General features: G+C 30.8%; 1 protein-coding gene across 1 annotated transcript in view; it reads right to left on the bottom strand.

Annotated features, from left to right (window-relative positions):
• Positions 1-17,178, bottom strand: part of LOTGIDRAFT_102258 (hypothetical protein) — a gene marked incomplete at both ends in the record, with an annotated part of 42,192 nt that overhangs the window by 4,569 nt on the left and 20,445 nt on the right. The window contains 3 exons of the mRNA XM_009045567.1: positions 725-839; positions 1,946-2,123; positions 4,496-4,744. Coding sequence (XP_009043815.1) covers positions 725-839; positions 1,946-2,123; positions 4,496-4,744 — 542 coding nt within the window. The remainder of the gene's footprint in view (positions 1-724; positions 840-1,945; positions 2,124-4,495; positions 4,745-17,178) is intronic.

Raw genomic sequence — 17,178 nt, 5'->3', positions numbered from 1 at the left:
CTGGATTTTATTTTAAAATCGGCCATAAAATTTTATTTGCCAAAGATCAGCCAAATTTTGTTGACCTACATAAATTACACCGGAAGTTATTCAACCGGAAGTAGATTTGAAGTTCAGTCGCTTTCCTGTTGAAAATCGGAAATGACGTACAAAATTTGACTGTATCATATTATTAACATTAGTGAAGTCTCTTTGCATTTAAAATTTCAGATCAATCGATGCAAAAGCAAAAAAGTTGCAAAAAAATCGAAAAATTTGATCGAAAAAAGTGAGCGACGAATTTTCGAATTTCGTAATTTTTCAAGTGCTATCAGGTCAGAAATTACAGGTAGATTGTAAAAATGAAAACCCGAAGAAAATCGATGTAAAAATGCGCCTTCTAGAGCCGATTTTCGACTTTTTGCACATGTTGAACTGTGGCACTTCCGGTTTTGCAAAAATGTTCCAATTTATATTTATGCACATCGTCACCTATATAGAAGGTCTATGAAATTCGAAACGTTACTACAACTACTGCAGTCTAAGCTCGGGAAGGTGTGGACGAAACGAAAAAAAAAAAAAAAAAAAAAAAAAAAAAGAATGGACATTTCGATAACAAACTGGGACTTTGCTAAAAGCAAAGTCCCACAATAAGAAAATTATGGGTCTTTTCTTAACCCAGACTATGAGATAAAGACAGACTATCGAGCAGAAATTGGGTTAATTTATTTAAAACAATACTTACTTGAATCTGGCAATCAGAAGATTGACCATGAGAATATTAGCCACCAATAAAAATAAAAACATCAGAGCTGGTGCTACCCAGGCTGCATATACACACTTATCAGGTTCATCACATGCTACAGAAAGAGAGAAATAGTTTCGTAAAAATATAACAATAATTAAGATTACTACTACTAATGGAGATTGTTTTAACTGTGGTACAATTGTTTAGGTCAAAGAATCCCTTCATCTCATCTTATGGACACTTATCAAGGACAAGAACTTACAAAAATGTTGATCTTATATAGAATTTGGCACTTTCTAACATGAAAATTTGGAGAAAGTGGCCCTCCATCTTTATCATGATGGTAGATAAATGCAACCAAAATGAAACTGTTCAAGTCTGTTTTCCATATATCTTTGATAATTTTAGATTTTGTTTTTCTGATACAGCATCAATAATTCAAGTCATATCAGGTTAATGAGTTCACAACACCTACACACTACAATCTTATCAATTCATTATTTTTTTTTTTAAAGAAGATAATCAAAAACTTCAATTATTGATTTCTTCACTCTTTTTTATGGAATTTTCAAATGATAAATCATTGTATTGAATTGAAATATCATAATTCTTAGAACATGATCTAAAGAAATATATAAAGAAATAATTATAATAAATTATAAAGAAATATTACTACCTCTTAAAAAAATCTTATTAAGTTTATAGTATAAAAATATTTCTTGAGTTCTAGTTTTAATTTCTGGTAGTAGGACAACAATAACTTTCATCAATAACACCTGCCTGTAATCCTTTCTCAAAATTCATTTGATTGGATAGAAAAAGGCTTCATTGAGAAATAAAATTGAATGGAATTGGTTTTTGGTTATATTGGAAAAAAAATTGTTTGAAAATAAATTTGAATTAACACTATTTTTTGGATTTGAAAAAAACTTTCATTAAAAAACAAAGTTGCATGGACATTAATTTATTCAGATTCACAAATGATGAAAGCTTGTATAGGTATATTAGATTAGAATTTAACCTTTTAATCAGGACCATTGACAGAAATCATGCCAAAATGCAGAGAAATCTAGATAGTCCAAATTCTTCATAATCAACAAACCAATGTGTCATGTTGTTCATATAATTAACAAGATATGAAACCTGATTGAAACAATGAGATAATAAAAGACAGAACAATGTCTGATTAAAAAACTTGTTAATCAAGTCTTAACTTACGATCAATCTCATCAGCAAACAATTCTCCATATATCATCCAATATGGATAAAACCAGATATTCCTTAATGTATAATGCCAGTCAACAGGTTCTGCCTGAAAATGGACTGCCTGGCGAACAATACCAAAACTTGTCACCACAATAAATAATATCACCAAAAAATATGCCATATCCACTATCTGAAATTAAAAAAAAAACAGGTGTTATTGTTCTGGATAATATTATTAAACCCATAAGGGATCTTTGTTTATAGGAAATAGTGCCCTTCATGTAGAAAGAAAGCATTTAAAGGGACAGCTGCAACATTTTTTTGACCAATCATACCTTAGTCCCAGAAACAAGAATGATTATTTCACTGTCAAAATTTTAGTCTTCAAATCAATATGTGTGTCTAAAATTATTCACGTATGAATGTTTTTCTTGAAACACTGCCATAATAATATATATAAAAGATATCTATAGAAATAGGAAGAGAAATTCCTAGATTGAAATATTTTTGAAGGAACTATGCTATTTTTGTACATTTCTAGTACTGCTGAAGACTATTTACATATTTTCAAGACTCAAATTAAAATCCAAAACTGTGCACTTGTCCCTTTAACAATAATATGTACATGAGCGAGTTGAATTCATCATTAAATCAATCTGAATCTTCATTATTTGAATAAACAGCACGACAATGATTTTGAATAAATGACAGAATACTCTTGGGATGTGTTTACATGATGAGTGAATAGCTTTTAATATTGCAGTCTCATGTAGACCAATTTATTACTCTACACTAAATAACTTTAATTCAGACTGGTTGCATTTCATGTCTGAAACCTTATTAATTCCTATATTTTGTGACAGGTTGTTTCAAAGTGCTAGTTTGTGAAATCTCAGAACAGTAACTAAATCTTGACAATAAATAATAGAGTAATCAAATCTGTCAGCTATTTTAGTTTGACATGGATGTGATTGGAATTGATGATATATATACATATATTATAAGATTATAAGTTATATTTCAGTGTCATCTTTCATTCAGTCAGACCTAAATTCTATTATTGATATGGAACGCATCAAACGTTAGCCTTACGAAGTTACAGCGCGGACATTTGTGTTTATAAATCAGCGAAACTGGCTTCCCGATAAGTATTATTCAAGATGCCTCGTTGATCGGTGTTTAATAAATCGTTATTTGTGAATATACGGTTAATTTAATGATCACGTGCAATCTATCTTTCATTCAGTAATACTTGAATTCAATTCTTCGTTCAGTAATACCCGAATTCCATCATGGCTACTGAACGCATCAAACATTATGGCTACGAAGATACGGCACAGTACTTTATGTTTATAAGTTAGTGAATTCTAATTCTAAGGAATGATATTATTACTATGCTACGATAGTGAAATAAAATGAAAAATTATAAACATTCATTGGCCCTTCAAAGTATACACGTCTATCACATGTTGTGTACATGATAGTGTTGAAACGGTTAATCAGTTAACTGATTTCAGGGAGTAATTCACGGGTAACCGCGTCTGATTTGAGATAATCGGTTAACTGTCAATTTTATAAGAAGTAAAAAGAGAGAAATTTTGACAGAAAATTTGTCACTGTATGAGTCCTTAAGCTGTTTTCTTTAGTAAATAAACATTTTTATTGATTGAATAATTGAGATTAATAAATCAAGATAGGTTATCAATTGTGGGCAAGATTATTAACCTCTTATTTTTGATATAAGTTCAACTAATCACTTGTTCTGCTTATTCGCGTCACGATGGTCTTAGTTTGTTGACAGTTGCCGTGTGCACTGTTATGTTAATTAGGTTAAACAAATAAGCACTGTAATCATTATCAGACGTTTGGCATGCGCCACGGTTTGTTGAATCTTGTTATTATTTTTATTGTATTGAGGAAATGTAACACAGTGTTTTTTAAGCATGTTCTAGTGTTTTAATAAGTTTTGTTATTATTTTTATTATTTCAATCGGGTACGAGTTGCTTAGAATAAAACAGTTATAATCTTGCCTGTCAATCAGCTTCAAGCTTATTAACATTCATATAGTTTTATACCAGTTGTGGAACCAGTATACTGATTCGCGGTGACTTCAATGAGATACACTCATTACACTGACCCAACAACTGGTAAAAACCTTTGTTCTGTTTAAGACTGTAGCAATGAACGACAATGGCGCCAGTCCGTCTGAACCCTGCCGCTCGTAATCTTACATGGGTTGTTTGGTATCCGTTTGTACTGACAAATTGCGGGGAACTAGCCAAAATCTTCCTGGGTACTCATCTACACTTACTCTAGTTTAGTTAATGGTGAGTTACCACTGCAAATGCGGTTTTTGACTCCTTTTATAATCTTTAGTAATTAAGGTTATTGCCGACAATTACCCTGTTCGTAAAATTCACTAACCGTTTTAACACTAGTATGTGACACTTTACAGGGACAGAGACAGAGACAGGGACAGGGACATAACTCTAGTTAAATTTTCAACAATAAGAATGATTTAAAAATATTCTCAATATGGTTTCGATTAAGCAGGAACTCACCAATTTTCCAATGATTTTGACATAAGGACCAAGGTATTTGTTGACACTAAGTATCTCCAGTATTCTGACCAGCCAAAACACTATGTCTACAGTATAGATGATATGGGCTGCTTGTAGTAGAGACTCAAAATTACGGAAGACAACACCAACAGAAAATAATAAAATTGCAATGGTATCCCAGATATTCCACAATCTTTCCCAAAATACTCGAATCTTCATAGAAATTTTCACTGGTTCTGAGGCAATGATCTGAAATAGAAGAAATTGGTGTTTGAATAGTATCATAACAACTGTAAAGAGCAGTTCATATATGATTTTGCTGCTTCTTTAATTTCATCAGCTAAGTGGTAACTTTTTATGCTGCAAGAGCCAATATCTTAATTACAAAACTAATTTTCTTTAATATGGCAATGTGAAGGGGTGTTAAACTTCATAAGGATATGATTTAACAACATATAAAGTATTAAAGGTTTAATCCCTCAGTGGGTTTAAAGAAATATGCAAATATTGATTCCTGATAACTACTTCATCTAAATGATTAATTTCACAAAGAAAACTTAATCCTTAAAACTAATAAACATATTTTACACATTTAACAATTATCTTTGATGAAATCTATTTTAATATTAACAGTTTTACATGCAACTTCATAACAATAGTCAATAACAACAAAACATTTCTCTTGAATATAGCTTCAATACAACTATTTCCTTTTGCCTTTTCTACTTCCTTGTTCACTATCTGACAACCTTCCTCTATGTGATAAACCATTCCTCTATGTGAGAAACACTTCCTCTATGTGATAAACCCTTCCTCTATGTGATAAACCCTTCCTCTATGCCATTACTGATCTTTAAAGTCTGTGTGTAGTACAAGTTTTTCTCCCAGATGGATGTATACAGTAACAGAACTTAGAATTCTTAATACTTTCAAATTACTTAACATTCTTAATACTTTCAAATTACTTAGTATTCTAAATATCTTCAAATTGCTGAACCTTCTTAATACTTTCAAAATACTTAACATTCTTCATACTTCCAAATCACTTTGCATACTTAATACTTCCAAATATAGTATAAAGATAGCTTGTCAGGTAAGGTAATATACGCAGCTTTGATTTTGAATAATAAATATTTAGCAGTACAGTAACAATCACCAGTATCAAATATTCAACCTTCAGTCATACACTTCTGTTGAACTCTTTAAGGCGATACTGAATAATATTGAGTATGAGTTTTCGCCCTTGTTCTTGAAAACGTGTTCAATTTTTAGCTCATGAAAACTCTTGATGGCAAATATTCAATCATCAGCGCGGGACTGAATAATAAAACCAAGTTTTGTCAAAATCTAACAAGAATCATGCCTTTTAGTGTTTAAGAGCTAAATTTGAAAGCATTTTCAAGAATAAGGGCAATAACTCATACTAAATATTTTTCTATTCTTCTGATTTTCAATAGGGTTCATCCTAGGGTGATTACGAACATTCACACCAAGCTGCATCAAAATCCGTCAAGCATTGCGCCTTCTAGAATGATTACTAGCTAAAAATTGAACGTGTTTTCAATAGCAAGGGCAACAACTTATACTAAATATTTTTCGATTTTTCTGATTTTCAATAGGGTTTTTTCCTTGGGTGATAACAAACACTCATGCCAAGTTTAGTCAAAATCGGTCAAGAATTGTCCCTTCTAGAGTGTTTACGAGCTAAAAATTGAACGCGTTTTCAAAAACAAGGGCAATAACTTATACTAAATATTTTTCGATTCTTCTGATTTTCAATAGGGTTCATCCTTAGGTGATCACGAACACTCTTACCAAGTTTTGTCAAAATCCGACTAGAATTGTGTCTTGTAGCGCGTTTACGAGCAATTGTGGATGGACCGACGGACGGACATGGGTGACGGCAATATACGCCCCCCATATCATGTGGGCGTATAAAAAACAAAAACGAAAAGACAGAACAAATGAATTGAAGCATTCTTGATTCCAAAAAGATCAGAAAGTGTTATAAGGAAGAAATTTTCAATTGATGCCAATGAATATTCCAGCCAAGTTATAGCCAAATTGTTCCTTGCTGTATAATCTAATTATTTGAAATTGAATACAAGTTAAAATTATTATTCCCAGCAGAATATAACCATATTCACTACCTATTAGTATAATCAGATCTAAATCTCTAATAGATAGGCTGTAATAAGGTTTACAAGTTTAAATATTTAATAGTTTTTTTCAATATCTAATTCTCACTCTTTATAAACCTTTCACTAAAATACATGTTCAGTAACATTTGTTTCAAAATAATACTATGATATATTTCATTGCAGCATTTCTGAGAACTGTATTAATAAGCTTCAGCTTACTTTGTAAAACTAGAACCTTAGAGTAAAGTAGGTGGAGCTTAGGTATACTACAACCAGTTCATTTTGATGTTATTGCATGGCTGAAGCTCCATTTTTTTTTTTTTAAAAAACAAAAATCATAACTTGCATGACCCATGGTATCTATACTTAATTAATTATCAGTTTTGACCATGTAGTCAAGCCATGTCAGTAATATTGTTGATACTCAATGTCAGCATTGAAAATCTACATTATCAGGTAGGGCGTCCTTACAGAATGCATCTTCATGTTGTTAGTAAATTAAATTGCTTGCCCTTATTATCAAGGATATGTTCTGTAGTCAGCTTTTGTTAGCAAATTTTATTCCAATTTTATAATTAACTTATATTTCCATCACATTTTCTTAAACTGTTGAAAGAATGATAATTTTATTATCTTATTGTAAATTCAAAATAAGTTAGTTTTTGTACCAGAAAGCTTTTCAATACTTCTTTGAACATGTGTTACATCAAATTGAACTTCCACTGGAAGAATCATTCTACTATAGTAATCAATAAGATGAGCCGAGAAAGTTCCAATTGTTACAACAACCTTGAAGCTCAATTATAACCTTTAATACAGCCATCTATCTAACCATTTCAACTGATATTAAACTTTCAACACTTCCAGCGCCAATTTGGTCCATTGTTTGACAAATAATATGTTGGTGAAACATAAACCTTACATAATTTTGTAACCAGGAAACGGGAAATGTCTTGTATCACAGCAACTATTATTTTCTTAGCAATAACAATTTGCTGAGGGTTTTTTAAAGCCAGATAGAATTTCAAATCATGTCATTTCAAAAAATGTCAGAACTAAAATAGGAATTATATTTTGACTTAGGTTAAATAATACAGAGCGTCATTCTAAAAGCTAAATGTTATTATTAGAATTGATTTGCATTTCAAATAGTTTTATCATGAAAAAGTAACCTGCAGGATTTTTTAAATAAACCATTCAGATTATGGAATAATAAGATTTCAGTGTATAACTTTCATAAATTTGAACCTACGAAAAAAAAAAAACAGAATGCTTCTTTAAATTTTGACACAATTTATAGCCTTGATAGCATGGATCAGGTGACAAAAAAAACTAAAAATTCATGCTTTTATCTAACTCATGATAGAAACAATCCCAACAAAAAATCACTGACTCTTTACCAATTAATTATTCTATGACAAATACTTGTTTTCTCTTTATTAAATCTGTTATCAAACAATGTTTTAATATTTTTATTTTCTAGATGGTTATCACCATAATGAGTCTACTCCCAATGGACACAAGTTTCTTGCTGTTGGAAAGGAAAAACTATTTCAAAAAATTGATTTGTAAATAATTCATTTCCATTATCAAATAAAACTTTTAAAATAATAGTTTCTCTCAGACATGAAGCAAAACATAGAGGTTTGGTGACATAATCAAGATGGTCTTTAGTTGTATTCCATACTAATCTTTAAGCGGTTGTTTTATGTCACACTGCAACATATTACATATAAAAAGAGCATATTTATATAAATCATTTAGAACTGTACCTTGACAAGCGTTGGATTGTTCACTCACCAATGGGGAACATGATCTGGGCTTAGACCGTTGTGAGACAGGTTAGTTTAAAAGTCAATAAATTTTAGTGACAATTACCTGCCACTTACAATCAACTCTAAATGAGTTGCATTAAAACATTTATATGTTATTTGACTTAAATAATAGTGTTTGTTATCATATTGTCAATTCTTTTTTTTTTTTTTTTTTTTTTTTCGAAATTTCCACAGGGCACACAGCCTAGGCTTCAATAGCTACATCAACATTTCTACATGTGTAAACCTTCTGCAGTGGCAACGTTTAAAATGAATATAAATTGGAACATTTTTGCAAAACCGTAAGTGCCACAGTGCAACATATGCAAAAACTGGTAAATTGGCTCTAGAAGGCGCATTTTTGCATCGATTTTCTTCGGGTTTTCAGTTTTAAAATCTGGCTGGAATTTCTGATCAGATAGCATTTAAAAAATTACGAAATTCGAAAATTTGTCGCAAACCTTTTTCGATTGAATTTTGCAATTTTTTTGCAACTTTTTTTTTTTTGCATCGATTGATCTGAAATTTAAAATGCAAAGAGACATCACTAAAGTAAATGATATGATACAGTCAGACTTTTGACGCCACTTCCGGTTTAAAGTTGGAATCAATTGAAAGTACAATCTACTTCCGGTCGAATAGCTTTCGGTGTATATTAAATTGGCCAACGGAATTTATGCAGGTCGTAAGTAAATGCTAATACAAAAAAAAATTCAGACCGGAAGTGAAACTTTGGCCGCCATCTTGATTTTCTTACTTTTCTTAAAATCGAAATAAGTCCTTAGGAATAAACTAAATCTGTGTAATTTTGGTGCCGATGTAATCTGTTGTCTAATGTCTACAAAAAGTTGCAAGCCGATTTTTGAATTTTGCTTTTGCATTTTTGCAACTTCCGGTTGAATTTTTTCAAAGTTTGAAAGCTTATTTCTTGTGACCTTGACCTCTCATGACGTTGACCTTTGATAGGACAAAGGTCAATGTCCTTGGCTGTCAGATGATGCTTTGACATTTGACCTTCGACGCCTACTTCCGGTTTTATAGCTGTCCAAAAACAGCCAAATTCGCAACTTTGGGCTGCTCTTACACGTGACCTAATTAACTTAGAGGGTTATTTTTTTCAAATTCTTATAGAGCTCTTCGAGATCTCTCCATTGATATATCACAAATGGTTTTTATTGCATATTTGCTATTACCGATTTTTTGTAACTTCAACTTTTTTTTGCCGTGTTTTCACGATATGACCTATTTTATGGAGAACCTTGATATTTGGAATACAACTAGACACTTTGAATATGAATTCACCTATGGCAAAAAAATTGGGGTGGGCGTGGCACATCCAGATTGAATTACTAATTGTTTACATTTTGGGGCTGGGGCATAACTCGCATAGGATGCGTTTGTTCAAAAAGAGACTTTGCACACAATTACCTCATCCTTGAAATTTTCCCTGTCTGAATTTTGGTCTATTTTACAAAGAGCACACAGCTTCAACTGTGACAGGTACATCAAATCTTAAAAACTGGTATTCTTTACTTTTTGACGATGTATGCCTTAAATGTATATTGGAACATTTTTGCAAAACCGGAAGTGCTACGTTGAAACATGTGCAAAAAATACAAAATGGGCTCTAGAAGTCGCAAATTTCAGTCAATTTTCTTCGGGTTTTCATTTTTGGAATCTACAAAGAATATCCGATCTGATAGCAGTACAAAAAATTCGAAATTCGAAATTGTAGCACGCTTTTTTCAGTCGAATTTTGCAATTTTTGACTTTTTTCGCCAATTGATCTTAAAATTTATGTGTGTAGACAACTCGCCAAAATAAACAAAATGGTTCAATCAAAATTTTTGTATCACTTCCGGCTAACTCGTGAAAACGATTTTGACTTCCGGTTGAATAGCTTCCGGTGTAATTGATATATCTCAACAAAATGTATGCTGATCAGTAGTCATTTTTAAGACAAAAAAACGAAGAAAAAAAAATCCAGACCGGAAGTCATACTTTGGCCGCCATATTTATATGATACACTTTTGTAAAACTCAAAATGGGGCCTTAGGGTACAAATGAATGTGAGTAATTTTGATGTATTTGTTAACTGCAATTGATTACCCAAAATTGCTTGGAAGCCGATTTTTGAATTTCGTTTTTGCTTTTTTGCAATTTCCGGTTGAATTTTTTCGATGTTTGGAGGCTCATATCTCATGACCTTGACCTTTAATGACCTTGACCTTCATTGGGTCAAAGGCCAATGACCTTGGCTATCACTTGATGCTTTGAAATCTGGCATCTGATATCTACTTCCGGTTGTATGAGTGTCTGAAAACAGCAATATTCGCAAGTTTGAACTGCTCCAACACGTGACCTAATTAACCTAGAGTGTTAATTTTTTCAGATTCTTAAAGTGCATCTCATGCTCTTTCCAGCGATGTATAAAAATCCTATTTTTAAACCAATTGAAATTCATATATTTTTAAAATTTGAATGTTTTTCACAATATTTTTGTCTCTTTGAGCTTAGTTTATGTATATCTTATGACCTATTTCATCTAGAATCTAGAAATTTGCAACACTACTAGAAATTTATAATATGAATAGAACTATGACACAATAGTTGATGTGGGCGTGGCACATCCGGGTCAAACTGCAAATCGTTTAAATCTGGGGTAGGGGCATAACTCGCATAGTTTACGTTTTTTCAAAAAGGGACTTTGCACACGATTACATCATCCATTTGGCCAGATTTTGGTAAAAGGTCATTTGTTTCAGCTTTATAGTTCAAAAAAAGGAACAGGTTTTAGAATTTCCATAATTTCAATTTTTGGCATTGACCTTTGTTGACCTTCCTCTTTACAAGGTCAAAGGTCATTGACTTGGGCTATTCGCAGATACTTTCATTTCTGACTTTTACTTCCATTTTCACAACTTTCTGAAGAGAAAAATGGCGTAACTTTAGACTGCTCTAGCATGTGACCTAATTAACCGAAAAGGTCCATATTTTCAGAGTTTCTTGCAATTTGCCACAGTAGCAAAGTCCCACTCTGTGCCACGAGTGGCTCTAGTTTTTCATTGTTATCATCTTGTGTTACAACATCATATTGTTTTTCCATACAATTAGATTTCCACAAATCGCCATATTTGACAAACTCATAAATTTAATAATGCATCAAAGTTGAAGTTAATCTTTTAAGTACAAATTTGACTGAATAACTGACAAATCTAACAGAATCAAATTGTTTTGCTTTATGGAATTGTACTGAATGATTTCCCCAGGGAGAAATCAGATCAGATTTGTGAATTATTCCAGATTAGTTTACTTGTGTTTTTTTATTATCTTTTTATAACCTACTACAGATTATGATTAAAAGGTAGCTATTACAGCTGAGCCAAGTGGAATAGCAGGAATTCAACTTGTCTCATGTTATTAGACTTTTGACTTGACAATATTAAATATAAAGTGACCTTTATGTACCCATTGAAGTGTTATACATTCTTTTTTATTAACTGTTATTTTATCTATTATTAAATGACATCTCAACATGATGTGAACATATTATAATAGTTATTAAATGATTTCATATTGATATACTTGTAGGTGCTATCATTAATCCAATACAAAAAGTTCAACTTATCAAAGAAAATGACCCAGAAGACATAAATGTATTAAAAACCTTAATTAGATATTAAATAGTGATTCACTCCAGCATCAATTTTCCTTTTAATATCTCAAGGGTAAAGGTTACATATATAACAGAATTCTTATATCAGTCAGGAATTTAAAACTCCCTCCTTATCCAGAAGGCAAAGCCTGGCAGATCTACATATAATTACTCTTCCTCTTAAGCCTCATTTCATATGTATTCGAAGTAAAAATTAATATTCACAATTTTGACAGTGGAATACCTCAAAATTTGAAAAAAGTGTCCAATAAGAAATGAGAATTAAGATGACAACCCACGCCACAAATCTTCTTTCATTCATCGAGTATATATACAATATTATTGATCTACAGGAGGTAGTTTGTCTCATTCACCAGACTGCTTCTTCCCATAATATTTAGCATTCATTGGTCGCTTGGAAAACTTTCTTAGATTACTACCAATTCAAACTTTCTTGACAGCTTTATTAGGACACTTTTATCTTGAAACACACTGGAAACATCTAATGTGGTGTGGCTTGAATAGGTCAAAGGTGTTTAAGTTGAAAACTTGTGAAAATTAATAGGATAATCAATTTTTTGTACAAAAAAAAAATTCAAGGTTTTATATAATCTTTAAACCTGATTTTAAATCTTAGAAATGTGTCAAACTGGACATTAGTAAACAACGAAATATAACTTGTCGGACACAACGTTGAACATCCTTGAAATATTGAATTGGAAACTCCACAAGATGGTACCTAATATGACAATAACCTCGAACCAGGATGTGTCCATCTATAGCTGAGAAAAAGTATAAAGTGTCATCAAAACACTCTTATATATTAAAGTTTATGAAAGGTTTCTTATGTTAAATCATTTTAACGAAGAAGGAGTATTGTGCTTGTCTCGAGTGCTACTTAAATTTATTGGAACTTGATTTAAAACACCATAAAAAGATAGTATTAATTGATTAAATAAATGTTTTGTGTAAAAACCATGCTGTAAAACTGTTGGAGCCATAGATTTCGAAAAAATTACAGATACAAGATGTACTGAATGAATTAGTGGAAAAAATTATATCACGAAATTGAGCTAATCTGTGGAACAGGAAATGGTAATTGTTGATGTAGCCTGGATTTTTTTCTACAGAAAAGGTAAATAATAAAAGATTTATCTGTCTAGCCAATTTGAATATTTAATCACAAGTTTTTATTGTTTGACAAAAGAAACTATCAAATATGTAAGAAACTTTTATTATTGAAATGGAACAGAAGATCTATTCATTATATTGTAATTTTTAGCTATTAGCACTAAATTTCATTTCAAAATGTCAATAACATTAAACCTGGAATTAATGTCTGAAATATAGGATTACTTATTTTATTTAATCTCTTAATTCATACAAATAAATTGAATTTGAGGAGTAAATTTGAATATGACCTCACATTTCTCTCAATTACAATACCTCACAGAATCACTTAACTCAATCAACTTCTAAACACAGACACAAAATGACAGGATAAAGTTTACTTTGGTCTTGATAATTTCTAGAATTTTAAATCAAATAGATGTATACCACAATTCATAAAGGAATTACCTAGAAATGTTGTCTTCTTTATTCTTAGACTCTATGGATACTACATGGTGTGATGTTGAATTGCAATTCATAAAAATATTACCCTGATTTTAGCCTAAATTGATTCTGATCCTACAATTTGTATTTAGTCAGAGTTTGATCTGATCCTATATTATAATCTAGATCTGGACACATGACTGTAGTCAGATATCTGATTTTATATTATATTTTAAGTCTGGACATCTGACTGCATTCAGATTGTGATCTGATCCTATATTATAATCTAAGTCTGGACACCTGACTGTAGTCAGATATCTGATCCTATATTATATTCTAAGTTTAAGATTGAGATGAGATGATTATGGAACATCTGATTGAGATCTAAGTGTAGGTCGACTGACTGACAGATTCCAATATTAATCACAAACTGATAATATTTCAATTTTTAAATAGACTTTTTCTTTCATATAATAGTTATTCTGCAAAATTACTTGTTTTAAACCACCAGACTTCTCCTGTCTTCATCTTTCATCACAGTGTAGATAAAGACAGACTGAGTGATAGAGGCTACAAACGTAGACAAGTAAAGTGTAAGGTATTTTGTGAAAACCCAGAAAAATATTAATAATGTGGTCTCCTGTGAGAGGAATTATTGATAATATATTTCAACACTTTAAAGTCTAGAAGGATGTTAAGATATAAGACTTCTAATTTATTTCTTAATAGGAACTCTCCCTCAAGAATGAACATATATAGATTAACCAAGTTTCGGTCAGTACTTTAATTTTAAAACTTGTCAACATGACAAATCATAAATATTGATATTTCTGAGAAGGATGGTTTCAACGCCTCAAATGAATTTATACTGGATATTGACTGAATCTTAAGTTGTTTAATTTTGCTATAATATGTGAACTTTGAAAATTGCTGATAATTCTATATCCTTAATTAACTTCAAGCTTTGTCAAGACTGCATTTTATTGATATTGCTTGTAACAAGGAAGCTTCTAGGATGACTACCTGCACATTTGGACATAATGACTTCAGAATTTACACTCAGATACCCTAAAAACTTATCAATTACAATACGTGAATACAGAAATGCCCAAAGGTGCTTGGAAAGGACTTGATGATTTCCTTCAATTATTAGAACAATTTTGATCCATTAATTCCAAGAAAATTATAGGTGAATGACTTCAGGTGTGTTGAAACCATTTCATTACATTTTATATTTGGTGGAACTTGAGGGCTGGCCAATAATTACCTGATAACACCTATTAAAAATAAATATACATCTTAAACAATCTATAGCAGATCAATTGGCATTAATGTTCTGAACCTTATAAATTAAATATCAATTAAATCCTCATAAAAATTTGAACAAACATAAAGGTTGAACACGTAAGAGAATAAAATGTTAAAGTGAACAAAAACTTATCTAATAGAACAAGACTGTCATTTTTAACATAAAACATACTGTTTTATAAAACTATTTATCTAGAAGCGGTCATTATTTAAGTCTAAAAAGCGGATTTCTGAAATTAAGCTCTATCAAATGGTTAACATCATATCCCTATAATAAACAATAACTTTAATTCTCTAACAAGGTGACTATAGGAGTTAATCACTTGAAGAAGAGATATGATATAAATAAATTGTATTATTTTCTTAAAAATAATGTAGGATGTTCTGACAATGATAGTCTTATCTTTTTGTTTCCTCTATGAAAGTATCATTAAAGATCATTATCATGGAAGGATCATGTCAAATTCCAACTTTGATAAACACCTTCTAGACATATAAAAGTTTGGCTTTTTAACTAGAAAATCGTGTCTGTAGAAATACCTGCAAGGAACAATCTAAATGGAACATTTCAAAAAGTGAATTATGTTACCATTTTTATCTGACTCTCAAGGCCATTCTTGAGAAAATTAGGATAAACTATGCCAAGGACTGCTGCAATGGTAAGTCTTTCTTTATAATTCCTGACAGTCCTCAACAATTCTTCAATCTTATTTAAACATTGCTGATGATCTAAGACAATTTAATGATTGCTCAATTCTCTTTGTAAAAGGAAATTATCTCTTGTCTGGAGATTGTTTGATTGTGTATAGTCGATGAAATCTTTAACTATATTGACAATTCAGATAGGAAAACAATGTGAAAGGTAAATTGATATTTATATAAGAGTATTGTTTCAATCTGTCAGAAGCTGGTATAGAATGAATTGTGGTGATTACTCTTAGAATGATTTCAATAAGAAACTTTGAATAGGGTTCATGATCTAAATTCAAAACTTAGAGAGTACACAACACAGTTCATAGATTATTAAAGACTTCCTGTTAAAAGCTTTTGAACTGTTGAATATCAATTTTTTAAATTTAGTAAAACTATAAACTCCTCGCTTAATTCATCAACATGAAAGTTGCACAATATCTTGTCAGTTCAATGGACGCAACCTGAAATAAGTCAGATGTCTCAAGATTGCACAACATAAAACTCTTGAGTAACAATATGTTTCAGGATCTGTTTTAATATTTCTATATATAGCTCTACAGTTGTTGTATTGAGCACTATATCAGTACTATATCAGTGACAAAATGTGCTTATTGCAACTTCTACGGCATACAACTTTATCTCCAACCAAAATATCCCAATTTAATTACTTGTAATTATATGGATAATGATGGCACTGGTTGATACAGTGACAAATAAATTACACCATTAAATATAATTATTCTTACTGATACAGCAAGATTGCAATTTTTGTCATCATCTGATAGTGCAATTATGAAAATTTGACCTACGGTAAATATTATTGTTGGAAGTTCTATATTTGACCTAAATATTATTGTTGGAGGTTCTATATTTGACCTTAATATGATTGTTGGAAGTTCTATATTTGACCTAAATATTATTGTTGGAAGTTCTATATTTGACCTAAATATGATTGTTGGAAGTTCTATATTTGACCTAAATATGATTGTTGGAAGTTCTATATTTGACCTACATATTATTGTTGGAGGTTCTATATTTGACCTTAATATGATTGTTGGAAGTTCTATATTTGACCTACATATTATTGTTGGAAGTTCTATATTTGACCTAAATATTATTGTTGGAGGTTCTATATTTGACCTAAATATTATTGTTGGAGGTTCTATATTTGACCTTAATATGATTGTTGGAAGTTCTATATTTGACCTAAATATGATTGTTGGAAATTCTATATTTGACCTAAATATGATTGTTGGAAATTCTATATTTGACCTAAATATTATTGTTGGAAGTTCTATATTTGACCTAAATATTATTGTTGGAAGTTCTATATTTGACCTAAATATGATTGTTGGAAATTCTATATTTGACCTAAATATTATTGTTGGAGGTTCTATATTTGACCTAAATATGATTGTTGGAAATTCTATATTTGACCTAAATATTATTGTTGGAGGTTCTATATTTGACCTAAATATGATTGTTGGAAGTTCTATATTTGACCTAAATATGATTGTT

This window comes from Lottia gigantea (genome assembly GCF_000327385.1).
Source record: "Lottia gigantea unplaced genomic scaffold LOTGIsca_1, whole genome shotgun sequence".
Lineage (NCBI taxonomy): Eukaryota > Metazoa > Mollusca > Gastropoda > Lottiidae > Lottia > Lottia gigantea.
This window is presented reverse-complemented; position numbering and strand designations above follow the sequence as displayed.